The 16,288-nt window shown below is 36.4% G+C and overlaps 1 protein-coding gene across 2 annotated transcripts in view; it reads right to left on the bottom strand.

Moving 5' to 3' along the window:
• SEPTIN7 (septin 7) overlaps nucleotides 1-16,288 on the bottom strand; it is a 64,868-nt gene that overhangs the window by 22,486 nt on the left and 26,094 nt on the right. For both annotated transcript variants that reach the window (XM_075212552.1, XM_075212553.1), the window contains exons 2-6: nucleotides 14,280-14,386; nucleotides 8,907-9,007; nucleotides 8,475-8,609; nucleotides 2,208-2,325; nucleotides 126-218 (exon numbers count right to left, since the gene is read on the bottom strand). In XM_075212552.1, the coding sequence (XP_075068653.1) occupies nucleotides 126-218; nucleotides 2,208-2,325; nucleotides 8,475-8,609; nucleotides 8,907-9,007; nucleotides 14,280-14,386 (554 nt within the window). The remainder of the gene's footprint in view (nucleotides 1-125; nucleotides 219-2,207; nucleotides 2,326-8,474; nucleotides 8,610-8,906; nucleotides 9,008-14,279; nucleotides 14,387-16,288) is intronic.

Below are 16,288 nucleotides of genomic sequence, written 5' to 3'. Positions count from 1 at the left end.
ACCAACTGTGGATCTTTCAAAATGTGTCAGTCAGTAATGAGTACACCTGTGCTCCAGCAAAGACATATGGAAAACATGCACTGTTAAGTAGCTATAATAAACATGTACTTAATTCTAATGCAAACCTTTATTTTTTTCACCAATTTATTTTCTTCTTCATCATCTGTTTCTGGAAATTCATAGATCTTGATTTTGTGTTCCTGGATTTCTTTCATTATCTGCAATACAAAAAAATAAAAATAAAGGAAACACCAGTTTAAAAAAACAAACCAACATTAAGGATGACAGTCATTCTGAATCAGCACTTAGTCATACAGCATGTTTTGCTCATTGGGCCCCTAGTTGAAAAGCTAATTCACAGCACAAGGATTTGTCCAGGTGAGTAAGAAAAGTTCCTTTCTATACCTATTACTTACTAGGTTCTGCTGAAAGCCAGTGGATCTCGTTTTATATGACTAGAATGCTGGTTTTATATTCCCATATTGCTAGCTTGAAGACTTGAGCAAACTATCAAAAAAAAAAAACAACAAAAAAACAAAACAGCCCATATCATTTAAAACAAAAACATCTACCATTTCTTTGTTCACCTCATCACTACACAAGAACTTATTTCCCTAACTATGGGGCGTATTCAATTGTCAGGGTTACTCTCTACATTAACGCAGCGTTGAAAGTATTATCGTTATTACAGTAATCCTAACCCGGATTTCAGCTGGCAGCTCCAGGAGCTGGCGTTAAAGGTACCGTAATAACGGTAATTACTCGCACTATCATAATAACGGTAAGAGTGTGTAAGCCGCGTTACAACCGAATATGCCTAGTAACTCAGAACAAACAGTGAAAGGCCACTAATTTAGTGAACACATGGCAAGACTGGAAGAGTTTACACATCATACGAGGAGGAATAAAAGTCCAATATAATCTATCCTAGAAAAGGCCTAATAAATTAGCCTAGACCGGAAATTGTTAGCGTCAAATTTCAAGTGGACTCCAAATGGGCAGACCCTGACTAACAACAACGTTGCCATATCAATAACATAATTCATCATCTCATCAATAAACTCATGAACAATTAGTTCAAATTCACTTTGGGGCAATAGATACAGTGCACAGTCCACCAGCCAGGACGACGGAATAAATTCAAAGCTCCGCTAAATGGACGCAACTTGACAGATATCAAATGATGGGCAAAAGGGAGTTTATAAAAGAGAATCTGAATTCTGCACTGTATATCACATTTCCTTTAAAAGGCAGGACATTACATTTGAATGATGTTTTACATAAGGCTTTACGCATTCAATAGTTTACAGTAAAATATAATTTCTGTTAATTTGCCACAGTTCCTTTCAGTCCTGTTCATTTACATGAGTGCATACCAGGCAAGTAACCTGCTTTGGTAATCAAAAAAAGGGTATAATTTAGAATAGCATTTTCAGCTGTCTTTACAGTTTGTAACTAATGCAAAGCACTTTGCTTTTAATGATCGAGCATAATGCCAGGTGTATTAAAGGTGGGGAATTCAGAGCGAAAAAAGAAAATGATTACTCAACACACAATCATTGAGTGTAACTTCAAAGTAAAACGATCAGATATTAATCACAGTACAACAATGCATTGGATTGAACTAATGAGACCGTGATATATGTTGCGCTGTACAGAAGAGGAGAATTGAAACACAAATTATTCATCCTGAAGCTTTTAAAGCCAGGCAAATACATTTCAGTCTTACTGGCACCAACTCCGACGCATTTGATCCATCAACATCAGGGAAACAAAAAAAATACCATGGGCCAGAGATTGTACCCAGACAGTACAGTGGCAAAGTGGCTAGTATTGCAAACCTTACAGTGCTGGCGCCATGGGGCAATCCCATCCAGGACATTCTCTGTGTGGAGGTATTTGCTCCCAAAGTTCAAAAACCTAGATAGTTTAGTTTAATGTGTGTGCTTTTGTTGTAATATGCCACTACTTTGTATTCTAAACAGATTAGCAATAGACATACATTAGATTATGCAGTTTTGAGCTCATCATTTTAATTTTTCGTATGTACCTTGATGGTGGTGTTGAACATCTATTAGGAAGGAATGCAGTAAATGAATACTTATGCTGGGAATGTCAAGACTTGTCTCCGTTTTGTCATTGGTTTAATCAAACTATACAAGGAGTTGCATTTCCTCAAATGAAATATTAGGCTGATTTAGTCTCACCTGTTTTTTAAACTGCTGGCATTCTTCTGGTGTGAGGGTATCAGCTTTTGCAATGAGAGGAATGATATTGACTTTTTCATGCAAACGTTTCATAAACTCAATGTCCAGCGGTTTCAATCTAAAATTAAAAAGCAAAAAAAAAAAAAGTATGTAAAACAAAGGATTCAATTAATTCACTTTTAGGGAACAATAATAATGACTCTTTGAGCTCCAAATGTGGGACAAACCAGAGGGGAGATGTGACAGGAAATTACTCAAACATGTCTGGATAGATCAATGCTCATTTATTGGACAAGCACTTTCAGCCTGAGGCTCTTGATATTGCTATTAAAGGCATTCAGAGCTTCACAAACACTCCTCCACAGAAGGACATCCAAAAGTGTTCTGATTACTCTCATTAAAGATGAATGCTCATTGCATAAAAGGCTACATTCAACCATATCTTCTAGTAGTCAAGTGAGACAGCCAGAAACATCTAATTTTATTTCAAGAGCAAAGAGAAAAGATGGACATTGCAAATGTCCCATTGCACCATTTCAAATTTAAACTTAAGAAAAGTGAGCATTATGTGAAAATAATCTATCATCCAGATATTTTTTATTTCATATTGGTGTCATGTCTTAAATGTTACTGCCCAAAGATGTATTATTGCAATGACAATCTTCAGCTTACAGGTGAAATATAAGATGCCATTCTGCTTCTCTTGCTTAGATCCTTTCTCCTACTCAGGACAGGATTTTTTACAAACTTTTTAAAAGCACTGTCAAGCCCCCCTTCCTCTAGAAGCTTACCATTCATTCAAATTGGGAGCCTACTTGGGAGGGACCTTGACAATGCTGCTAGGAGTTTGAATAAAAGCCAGCAATGAACATGATGAAAAAACTCTCCTGTTTGGAACCTTCGTGGCAACTGGTCCTGAACATCAATGAAGTTCAGTGACATTTTCTTATATTACATATCTCACCTAAGTAAACTGGTTATAATATTCAGTGATCATGGGACCAAAAGATATACAATCCAGAAAAACTTATGATGAAGTAGTTTTGGATTTCTGTGGAAACTTGTGCGATGAACACACATGATCCGCTTGTTTTTTTTTTTTTCAATTGCAATAATTGTACCCTATAAGAGGAGTCTTAACTGAACATCAATCTAAATTGCAGCCTTTATGGGCACCTTTAGTGTTTAAATTAGATTTGTTTATGAAAATAAAGAAATTACGTTTTTAAAGAAAAGTCATTTTCAGGAAGCCTGTAAGGTTTTAACAAATGAACGCGGGGAATAGCTGGGTGTATGGTGAGATATTGAATCTACAAATTAAGAATCTCCAAAACTGCCACATATTTCTAGTCAAGCCTTGTAACAATACAATCTCAAAGGAAAATATGTAAATGTAACTGCTCATTTGACTAGAACATATTTTGGGAAGCCAAGATATTTACATTTTGCTATGATATAGGGAAGTAAAATCCAATGTTTAGTATTACCCCGATTCTTCATTTCATTGTCTCTAGGTTAGCTTATTTTCTCAATGTAAACATTAATTTAAAAAGTCTTTGTACAATTTAACTTGTTGGCATTCTTTAACTACTGGTAAACTTTGGGAGCTGTGTTTAACTACCAGATACATTAGCAGAATAATAACCCATAAAAACTAATCAGTAGAATCAACACAAAAACTGTTTAAATTAACATATGGAACTTAACCAGATTTTCAATGCAACAAGCACAAAAGCAACATCATGGAGTTCATGGAATAATCCAGTAACAGTCTAAAGGAAGAATATGTGATCACAAGAGCCGATACAAAACAGGATATTGGTTACAGAGAACACAGGAAAGCACTTCAAATTCTCTAGCTTAAACCGCCATGCAAATAGAAGAGTCTAACACAAAAGTAGATTTCTGTCTTGCAGCTTCCTGTGGTAGGAATGTAAATGATACATTTATAAGAGCTGGCATTCCAGACCTGTACAGTAATAATAATAATAGTAATAAAAAAAACCTTAAAGCTGTAGTATGACTTTTAGGGCTCGTTGATACCTATTCGCCGTTAGTTTTTCACCAGATAACCAAAGTCTGAAACAGACTTAAAAAACAGGTCTTGTTCACACCATTGCGGTGTGAAACATTAATGCCATGTTTAAAATTTGAGAATGGGACATGAAGTTTTTAAACATACATTCACAAGCACTACTTGAGTGGTAAAGAGATTATTTTTGTGCTCCCACTGCTTGATGCTTACTACTGAAATAAAATTTTGAGAACAGACATGATGCAAATCCAACAAGTTAACCGCATGCAATGTCTGCAGCTAATGTCTGCAGCCAATGTCTATAAATAGAATGGATTTATGTTCAATGCTACCACACAGATTCTATTATATAATGTAGCAAAAGGAAAGCTTATTAGAGGAAAACAAATCTTATTATACAAAGACTTCACAAAATCAAGATCAGAAAACCAAAACAAATGCTTCAAGTAGCAAGACGACTAATGGCATACAAGTAGAGTAAAGAAGATTGCTGCAATTATATCAGCAGGAAAAAAGTTTCAAATTATATCAAGTCACTTGAGTCTACTAAACAAGCAATGATAACGTAATAACGCCTCCCAAAACTTGATACTTTTTAGTACTGTGTATCATTTGATATGTTAAAATAAAATGCTGTGTTTTATTTACCTGAGGGTGCCATTTGTGTAATCCACTGGGATTAGAAATAACCTTCAATTGGTCAAAATCTACTACCGCTTTCCTGATTCAAAAATCAGTGTCTGATGGTACTTCCTACAAAATTGCTGCCACCACTGTGCGTCAGTGACAGGTGCACTTTAAGCCAAATGAAGTATACTGCAGGGAACAGCATTTTGTCTAAATGACTTGATGACAGATGAACAGTTTGCATTTAAATACACAACTAGTCATTAAACATGATTTTACAAACATAAGGCGAGGATAATTTATTCCAAAACTTAGCAATGCCCAAATGGAGGATTCAGTTGTAAAGTAGATAAAAAGAGACATTATAGATATTAGCAAACGATAAAGTCCTGAACAGAAGGGGGAAAAACCATAAACAGTTACTGCTGTGCAATGCTTTGGTCACACACAAGTCAGCGAGTGAAATGCAATCAGAAGCATTGCCAGGGCCGTAACTAGGGCTGCGCAATAGAGGCGACCGCCCAGGGCGCATTGCAGAAATGTTTTAGGTTCATTTGGTTAAAATTGAGGGCAACGGGGGCGACATTTGTCTTTCTCGCCCCAGGCGTTAGAATTGAAAGTTACGGCTCTGAGCATTGCAATAAGAAGATGCTGCCAATAGTATTAAAGAGTCCAACAACCATCAGCACACTGTATGTATAAGGGTAAACTGCTATTTATTTTGGTGCTTTGTGAATGTCCTTATCAAAATACACTGTTTAATAAAAGTGTTTACACTCTATCAAAACAATGGACTGAACATAAAACCCCTTACCTAGAAAACCCCAGGTTCCAATCAAGGTTTATTGGGGATCTGACTATTTATGCAGTCCATATAGTGAAAGTGATCTAGATTTAGGCCAGACAGATGCAGTTTCATATTGATAAAATCATTTTTATAATGTCGCGCAGCTACAGATAGCGTCCCCATATTAACCAGAGTTGCAAGAAACTGGCACTACAATACAAGGAACAGATACAACAGCATCTACATTACTGTTACATTAGGAAATGGTATATTATTTTGCAGAACCCCATGCCATGTTGTTAAGTCCTGAACAGCATACTCATACTTACTTAATGGGAATAAAGGTGCAGGTGCTGCACTCACTAACGCTAGGCACACACTGAAGAATCTTCTAACAGACGTGTTATCTACACAGACTTTCCCTTCGACCGCTTGGACCATTAACGCATACACACTAGTCACGTTTTAGATCATTAACGAAATACTGACTGTTCAGGAAGCGACTTTTCATCGCCATATTTTCGTGAGCAAAAATTTGTACACACCTAAACGACCATGTAACGATATCCCCAGAAATTTAAATAAGGGACAGAGCATGTTCAATAGTAACAACCCCAAACCTAATAAAAAAGAACAAAAAAAACTATAGCTTTACCACTAGAAGCACCCAATTACAAAATGAGTGACGTGCGAACACCAGACCACGTAGGACTGGTACAGGCATCAGAAATGAACTTACACACGTCCCCAAAGGAGTCGCAGTTCAAGGAACTATCGGCATTTGGTCATGAATCAATCGGAAAATTATACACACTACATGATCGTTAGGTGGACTGGTCTGAAAATATTAAACAGTACAACCAACCAAATGAGCCAACAATCGACACTTTGGCACAACTTTCGACCACCGTGTCACTGGACACACTGACCAGACTTCCGACCAAACGGTCGTATATTGGCTGATTTGCTCTATTATTGGACGAAAACGCTTCAGTGTGTACCTAGACGAAGCCTGCACTTTTGTTTTAAGAGGTCTATCAACTCTTCAATTTGGTGAGAACCTTGTATTTATGCAGTGGGACTGTATTTTGTATTGATTATTCTAATGGTAGTGAAATATACCAGGATATACATTAATCTTTCCAATAATTTTATTACTCAAATGTGAAAGGGACAACAAGTGTAAACAGTACTTCATTGAAGTCCATATCTTCCACAATATCTCTAAAAATTTATGCAACGCTGTCTATAGAAACCGTTACGCCCACTGCATTCTTCAGACAGCTTCAGTCCATTCAACTGTAGTCCAGCTCCAGTGTGAAAGCAATGTGCTCGTGAATAATGCTGAAGATAACCAGAGCCCCCAGTGTCGCCAAGCCAGTGGGACCTTATTGACTATTTATTTACGGTAATATTTAACAAACACGAGTCTTCAAAATGACTACAATTGAAAACAGAGCTTTAGAGGGAAGTAGTCAGAATTATCAACATGGTTTAGAGTGAATAATATGGCTATAGAGTAGTTGGTTTTCTTTTGTAAAACGGACTTCAGAAGCTATCTTTGCCCTCAAGAGCTCACTAGTTAGAAAATTATTATCCCATTCTTGAAAAAGGAATGTGGAAATGTTTGCAATCTAAAACTGTAAGGTCAGCCAACGTTCCTTACATGTTTGTTTATATAGATGTTCTCACAGAGAGAGTGTCACAATATGAACATATTTTCATAATTCTTTTTATAACTAGGCAAAACAGACATACAATTACTTTACAGCACAATACTGAAATACAATTATCAATAGGTATATTAAATACTAAAGTACTGTCAAAATAATTTTACAGTACTAGAGGCAGCATACTCTAGGATGTCTCCTTTCTTTACAACCAATATAAAAAGGCCACTTTTAAGCTTTCCTATTACATTATTTTACTAACTGCATTCTCCTTCTTCAGAGATTATTTTATACTAATCCGAGACGGAGATAAATATTTCCATTAAGGCTTTATGAAGTTCTAAACTACTACTAAAGCTAGGTACACACTACACTGTTTTCGTCCAATAATCGGCTCAAACAGCCGACATACGACCCGGCTCGTTCAAAAGTCGGGTCAGTGTGTGCAGTGACACGATGGTCGAAAGACTGCCCAAATGGACAATTGTCGCCTCATTTGATTTCTCGTACCGTTTAATATTTTCGTTCCAATCTCGTTTCCGCTGTGTAGTGTGTATAAATATCCGACTGATCCACAACAGTGAGTACGAAATTACAGTCATTGCTCACGACAACATGGCTGTAAAAAGTCGCTAAAGGGACGTCCGCTCTTCCCTTTATCGTCCTAAACATGGGTAGTGTGTATGCAGTCCATGAACCGAGCGATCGGACCATAGGTCGCATGTAAAATTGCTCGGCATAAAAAGTTGGTCGAAATTTCTGTAGTGTGAACCCAGCTTAACTTTGAGCTTCCAGTTTTAGAACAGTAATGAAGTTTTTCTCCCTCCGCAATCTAATTCTACCTGTATTATGTGCTTGCTTACAATCCCTACCACACATCATGACACTGTCCCTGTCACATCCTTAACATAACTACACAAGTGGACAAGGTACTGGTTCCCACAAGATCAGCACACTCATCTGCTGAAATATTTTGTGCTAATGTGAACATTTGGATGATCTGTTTGGCAAATAAACTGGATACATCCTGGACGACCAAGATACTTGTTCACTTTCAATGACAAACAAAACCCCCCAAAAGCACATATTTGGATCAGCTCTGTTAGTCTGGTATGGAAAAGTCAGGAAAATGCATTCCAAACACTAACCCATGGCCTGAAGGAGCGATGAAGTACAAGCAGCACTGCACACGGTTGTCTGGCATCTGACGTCTGTTCACGCGTGATTCTGCATTAAGGTAGTCTTCAAATTTACTGTCAATGTAGTCAATAACTGGCTGCCAACTGGTGGATGAACAAACAGTTCAGTATTAAGAGCTCTTACTAGAACAAAATGGTTAATCATAGTCTTATTGTAAAAGAATAATAGTTGATAAAACTTACATATACAATAATTTTGCATGTCTACCTTTAAGATGAACAAAAGACGACCATTATTAAAATATCATTTAATCCATATAACACTCATGTTGTGAAACAAACGCACTAATTGTAATAGGTATTGTTTCTTTACATAGTGGCTAGGCTATTGGATCTATTCACTAAGCAAGCTTCTTCTGAAATAAAGGTGTAACAAATTACCAGTTACTATTATCCACTGCATCACCAAACCCAGGAGTGTCTACTATCGTCAGCAGCAGCTGGACTCCACCTTCTTTGATTAGAACCTTTGACTGCTCAACCTGAAAAAACAAATGCGAACATAGTTACAAAAATTCTGTTAGAATATGGAGCAATCTCACTGGAACTGAAATTATGCATACTTCAAAAGAATGAAGAAAATCACGACTGTCCAAATGCCTACAATACTTCACAGTTGGCCCCCAGCATTACTGGGCACTTTCTTATAACTTCATGGTTGCATTGCATTCCTGAACTCTATAAAGTCTGTTGGTCCCTGGTTCCTATGTTCATATTGGTTAAGCATTCTGTAAACTACTGTAATAAGACATGTTTACACAAAAAATATGTTCTATTAAACCTCCCAGAGTCTGAGAACTGCGAGTGTGAATTTCATACTTTTTACTTTTGTCTGCCGCAGGCTAGGTCGGCTTATTGTGGACCACTCACTGCTATTCACAAAACATATCCTCGTGTATAGAACCGATTTAACAAACCAGACCAATTAAGCTACTACTTACCCATGACCAAGTACCCTTATTGCCAATGCTTGTCCTCCCCCAAAATCATTTGTCTCAATATACTGCCATACAATCTATGGGCATCAAAATAATGTATACATGCTACCCAGCTATAAAAGCAGTAATGTCACTCTTGAAAATGATGATATTCTAAGCAAATGTCTCTCTACACCTCTCAGAAAGTCATTGTGCTGATAAAATACCCATTTTAACAGACATTGCAAAATGTCTATAAGTTAACAATGCCAAGCACTCTTAAAGATAGGGATCGTTTTTATTATTGATCTCTCTAAAATGCCACGGATATATGACTTACTGTATTTAAGATATATTGGCTAGTGGGTCAGTGTGTTTCGATTTAAAAAATAAATGAATCTTGACCTTGGTGAGAAAAGGTTTACTCTCTAAGGCTGGGTACACACTACAGGTTTTTTCATCCAACTACTGGGTCAAATCGAGCAATAAATGACCATTTGGGCCAATATCGCATTAGTGTGTATACATAAACGATGAATAGAAGTTGTTCCAAAGTACTGATCATCGTTTCATTTGATTGCTCAACAGAACTATAAATTTCGTTCAGCTATGGAATGATGTCCTTCCACTCCTATAGTGTGTAGTGTCTACCCAGCCTAAATGTGCAGGAAGGAGGAAAGCTGCCTTAAGTATAAAGTGGATATAGAAACTGTGCTTTACTCTTGTGCTATTTATTTACATAAGCGGTTTTAGAATGTTGACCAAATGTTGCCATGTTAAATTTGCATGCAAAGTGTACTAAATTAAGTATTTTAAGCATACATTTCTATGTTTGGTATTAAAGTACTTTTTGTTAAATAAATAGGTCTCAATTTTGTAAATAGTGGTTAAATAAACCCAAAAAAAATTTATGCAATTTTGCAATATTTCCTTCTTGAAAATACACCAACGCAGCAAAAGGCTGAAAAAGCTTTCAAAAACACAAGCATACAAAAAAATAATAAAAAAAAATTCACCATATCAATAAGAATCAAATGAAAACCTTGAATTGTTTTTACAGGAATTCAAGTATATTTTTAAAGTTATAGTTTTATCTATAGTGATGGTAGATAAAAAGATCAGCAGCTTCTTCCAAAGTCGGTGACATGGAATAAAATATTCTTCTGGAACTCCCAACCCCCCAAACTACCACTAAAAAATAGCACAGTTACTGCCTATATGCTGAGCTGTACATATCATCATATCATCAGCGAATATTTGCACCGGCCCTATAGGATATGCCACTCAACCGTCGTATAGATCTGTATTACTGTAGGTTTGCATGAGCAGCAATTGCGTGAATACGTCTTTACAGTACTATGCTAACATTAGAACGCCACTTTCCACTCCAGGTGCTGAAGTGCGTAAGTGCCAGAATTGTGAAAGTACAAGGGCATATGGGTGCGCCCACTTTCTGGGTATATGCATCAGCAATTTCACATTAGAGATGCTAAAAAAAATGGCATATGTCCCACTTTGCATAAACCCCCATATGTTTTAATACATTTGGGAATGTGCTATACATTTTAATACATTTGTTTAACTAGTTAGTAAAGTAATACTATTGTATATTCACTTTTTAATAACATTTTAGCATATGTTTTTAAAATGTTTGTATTTTCAAAACAATATTGTTATATATCTATATATATGCACCGCTTGTACTCATCATAATTTATGTATGCAAGATCAATATGGCAGCTCCCATGTAAAGAAGTTGGCTACACATGGGGAATATTAACCAAAGCATTATATCACTCGAGATATATTTTAGAGGAGCAGCAGAGCAATAGAACAAAGGCACGCAGACAGCAGTTCAACATCAATTGTTTAACAATATGTTTTAAGGACCCAGCAATACAGATGTTAATCCTCCCCCCTTCACATTTCTTGCAGAAACGTTGCAGTGGTTATCAGCCATAGGTAGGCAAAAGCTTATCTGTTGAAAATGATAATTCCCATGTCTGTGTAGACTTTCAAACATAAGGATAAGCTCGGCTTTTAATTAAAAATAATTTACTCTTTTGTTCAGCCTATTGATGAAATTTTTTTAAAATATAAATGTTTTTTATGTTGCTTTTTTGGGTGGATAGATATTACAACATCAAGAAGCATTGTTTACTAGCCACGGACACATGTAAACCATCAGACTAATTTACAGAATGTGGGAGGGAGAGGTAGGGCGGGATTTCTCAAGCTCTCTCACAATCTATTTGAATATTGTGGCCTATAGCATTTTGTGTCCATACATGGTCAAACATGCAGTAAAACATCTGGAAATAATCCAAGAAAACATAACTGTAAAACAGTGTCGTTCATGGTTAAACTTTCGACTGTATCCCATCATCTGCTGTAGCTGGAATTCCCAGGAGGCTCATGAAAAACAAATTAGCTCGAGTCCTGGAATTTCAAACTTTTCTCAGCAGATCCACTCCAAATGGCTGCTTTCCCATGCACTTCTAAGGCAGGTCACTTCCATCCGTTTTAAAGATCTATTTGTGGCCCCAAACACACATCACTTACGAAAAAGGTCTTATGGGGAATGTAGTATTAGCACATATGTTTTTATACAGCGTGGGACAATGAAGGAGTCCTAAATGCCTAACCTAAACAGCAGAGGGTGGGGTCAGATCATACTTCCTGGGTACATTTGGGAAAACTACACAGCGATACCACTTTAAAGAGCCCCACGACCTAAAAAAAGGGGGGGAAACAACAACACACTAATAGATCACATGGAAAATATAAAATTGTAATTTGGTCATTATATCCTCTGTGTGCTGCACATGAGTATATCTGTTTATAGGATGTATATTTTTTTTTCTCATTTAGGATATCAAATAATGGACAAAATACAATTTTTGCTGCCAAACTAATTTTTTGAATTAAGCTGGCGTTAATCCCCAAATAAATCCCTTCAATGTGCCCTCACACAGTTTATCACAATGCAATTAGAGGAGATCTTATATTTAAATTACTTTGTGTAATACAAATCATTCAGAAATATGATCATCCAAGATTAAAAATTTTGATCACCTAGTAATTTTATTGCTACAATTATGGGCACGTTGAATGGTCACAATCAAGTGATCTGCTCTTAAATTATTGCCAAAAATATCAGCTCAAACTGAAAAGTGTCCTCAGTGGTGAAACAAATCTAAGAAAAGTTTAATACTCACCTTTTTAAGTTTTAGCCATGAGAATGAGCTGACTTAATACCGATGTATCGAAGAAGGGACGTTCCACTTTCTTTTGGGACATAATTTGATGCCTAATGTACGTATATTGTTGATTTGCATTACTATTTACATATATGTTTGAAGTAAGAATGTTCCATCTCTGTTGAGACCATAGATTGGTACCTTATGTATGTACACAGCTGATATTATAATACTGTTGTTGTGTATAGGAGGAAGGGAACCTTTCCTAGTGTGTACATATTGGGTAGTAGATCTTTTGGAGCGCTGTCAGTACTCGATCAAACCACTATTGCATCTGATTAAAGAGTGTATAGCATTTTTCCATATATGTACTTGGAATGTGATGCATGCTAAGATTAGGATCCACCACAGCCCATTCATGTCAAGCGTGTGGTGACAGGAGTACTGCTGGGCTCTCCTGTATTTAGAGGCAGTCACCAGCCTTACAATGCAAAATGAGAAATAAGGGGGCGCACTCAGATGTTTACTGACAACACCTCCCTGCTCCTTCCTTTACCTGAAATAAATGTTCAATAACCACAACAGAAACCAAAGTTTGCCATATATTACAAGCAATTGCATGTCATATTTTTGTTTGTTTGGAGTACAAAGGTGCATATTCAATTATTGGCTGAGTGCCTCCAGATGTGCGATGTTCGGGTGAATATGCCTCTAAGAATGTGGTTGGTCTTCTTTAGAAAGTATTTTGCAATAAGTTGTGCATGTACTGCTAATAAGGCCAAAGGAAAGTCCCATTACTTCATAATAAACAAATGAGTGATAATGTAAACTGCTTTACTTATCGGGTATAGAGTCTTGTAAGCTTTTGCCAACTATATTTGTCTGTAACATTTAACTATGGACAGATTTGATTACACAAATGTCCAATATGAAATCATAATATGTTGTGCCCAGCTACATTTTGCAAATAGATTTTCACACTGAAATTTTTATGCTGTAACATTTCTAAATGAAAGTAGTTCACATTTCTCAACCACATACAGCTATTTCTCAGCTTGATTAAAGACTTATTTAATTTGTATCAAAATATTTTAAGGACAAGACCACTTTTGGTGTTTTATTTCTTTTACTATTAATGCATCTTAAATGGGTATTTTTTCTAAATTACTTCCCCTTACTATATTGTTTCATTTCTTAGAAACAATATCTAGCATAGGTCAACTAAAACATTCCCACAACAATATTTTTCTCTTATGCACACCCCAAACATACCTTCCCCCCAAGAGAACACCTATATAGTAGATAATTAGATACATTATGCTAAAGAATGTAAACAGACAAAACAAAATACATTACAGGTAAACATAGGTAAAACAAAGAACAATTGTGATCTATTAGTCTGTCCAATGTCACATTCCACAATATGCCCAACCAGCATACGTTCATGTTCAGACTGTTGTCTGAAAAAATAATGACACAGAAAAATTTGCAAAATTATGGTCTGAAAAAAGTGGAATACCAGATAACATTCTTAGTCATTCTTATCATGTAAATTGTAAAAACATGATACATTTAAACTGCCATTGACTTGTCTCCAAATATTGCACTGCACCCTCTGTTTATTTTTCTCAACATACCTGAACAGTTTTTTTTATTCTGTGTGATGGACCAGGGTAATCTGGGGCATATAAATCCGTTAAGAAGAGAGAATTAATGAGAGTTGACTTTCCCAGACCAGATTCACCTATCAACAGAAAAATAAATGTGTTTGTTAATGGGTAACACATTGTGGGAAGAAACAAAAGAAACAAAAAAAAGATTAAAAAACAAACAAGCAAACCAAACAATTTTAAAAGATTAAAACATTTAAATGAATAATGGTTCTCCAATTGTATATGAAACAGAAGAAAGCTGAATTCCACCAGTCTATGATAAAAGCATTGGCAGCATGATGAACAATTTGCCCTCATCAATTTAATAAGTATTAAAATCAAAAGGTAAAATGCAACTTACATAGAAGCTATTAAAAACTGTGCCATTGTTACCGATATGGAAGGGTTAACTAACACATATAGCAGAACAAATGTAATCACTCGGGAAATATAGGTAAACAAGGAAGTAATGTAGGCGAGATATGGTTACTTGTAACCTGCCTATATAAACTGTTCTATTATGATCTAGTCCAGGCTTGTCCAACCTGCGGCCCTCCAGATGTTGTGAAACTACAAGTCCCAGCATGCCCTTCCAGCTATCAACTGGTTGTCTACCAGCAAAGCATGCTGGGGCTTGTAGTTCCACAACACCTGGAGGGCCGCAGGTTGGACAGGCCTGATCTAGTCCATTATTGCCTGCTACATACAAAAGGGAACAGCACTACCTAACCTGATCACAAACAAATGTTGCCAGAAATTAGGATATTCTACTGCCACCACTGTGTTTTACTATTCAGAAGAAGTTTTCATGTTGGAATGCAGTGTTTAGCTTTCCCAAAAAACAATGTTTCTCATTTAAGAACAAAAAGTTCGATTTTAGATTCATGTGTCCACAAAACATTCTTCCAGTAGTATTCTGCAATATTCTTCTTGGAAAGAAGTGGTTTTCTCCTTGCTTGCCTCCCTTACACACTATTCTGGTTCGTTGTTTGCCAGGTGGACATTAGCCAGTTCACTAGAGGCCTGCAGATCCTTTGATGTTACCCTGGGGCACTCTGTGGCCTCTGGGAATACTACACACCTTGCTCCCGGGGAGGAGCAGCAATGGTGTGGAATTTTCTCCATTTGTACATTACCTGAATGACAGCAGAATGGTGAAGCACAAAGTCTTTGTAAATCACCTTTTCCAGATTGATGAGCACTGAAAACTATCTGGAGGTCCTCAAAAATCTCCATTAACAGAGGCATGACATGTGTTCACAAATCTGTGTGGTCAAGACCAGATGGTAGTGAAGACTAAGTTTTAAATAGGGCAGGGCCACCCAAACTCACACCTGATTGTCTGAAAATATATAAGGTCACATATGCAGAATATTTTAAAATGATTCTCAAACTTTCCACCACAAATGTATATATACACACCTATTCAAGCCAAAAAGCATTTAAATCTAAGAAAATAATAATTGTTCCACTAGATACAAATGCAAAACATTTGTAGAAAATGAAACTGATGATTCACGGTTTTATGTTGCAACCTATATGGGTTAATTATTGGTGAGGGAAGCCCCCACTATGATGGTAATGGTAACTTCACTCTGGCAAAGGTAAATGTTTATCTAGCTAGTATTCTTCTGCAATTCAGGATTATACATCTACTGTTTATTCTAAGGTAGATAAGAAAATGAACCCAGCACCAATATACATAATTGTGTTTAACTATACAAAATAAACACCAAGAGTGAACAATTGGCTATTTACAGAGCATTTACATCAACTCTTCTAAATACATGATAAACTATTACTATTAATTAGTAAAAATGCTTTACTAGCATTACTGAGCTATTAGAGTAATTCCCACAACTACAAATGTTTAAGTATATAGTACACGCTTATCAGTGCTGTATATATGTGTTGCCCACACTTCTGTGTCAGCAAAACAAACAAGAATCAGAAGTGGACAAAAAAAACTGAGCAGGGAATGGAGACAAGATAGA

The sequence above is a fragment of the Mixophyes fleayi genome, chromosome 5, assembly GCF_038048845.1.
Source record: "Mixophyes fleayi isolate aMixFle1 chromosome 5, aMixFle1.hap1, whole genome shotgun sequence".
In the NCBI taxonomy this organism is placed as follows: domain Eukaryota; kingdom Metazoa; phylum Chordata; class Amphibia; order Anura; family Limnodynastidae; genus Mixophyes; species Mixophyes fleayi.
The sequence above is the reverse complement of the archived record's forward strand: the minus strand, read 5'-3'. Positions and strand labels throughout refer to the sequence as shown.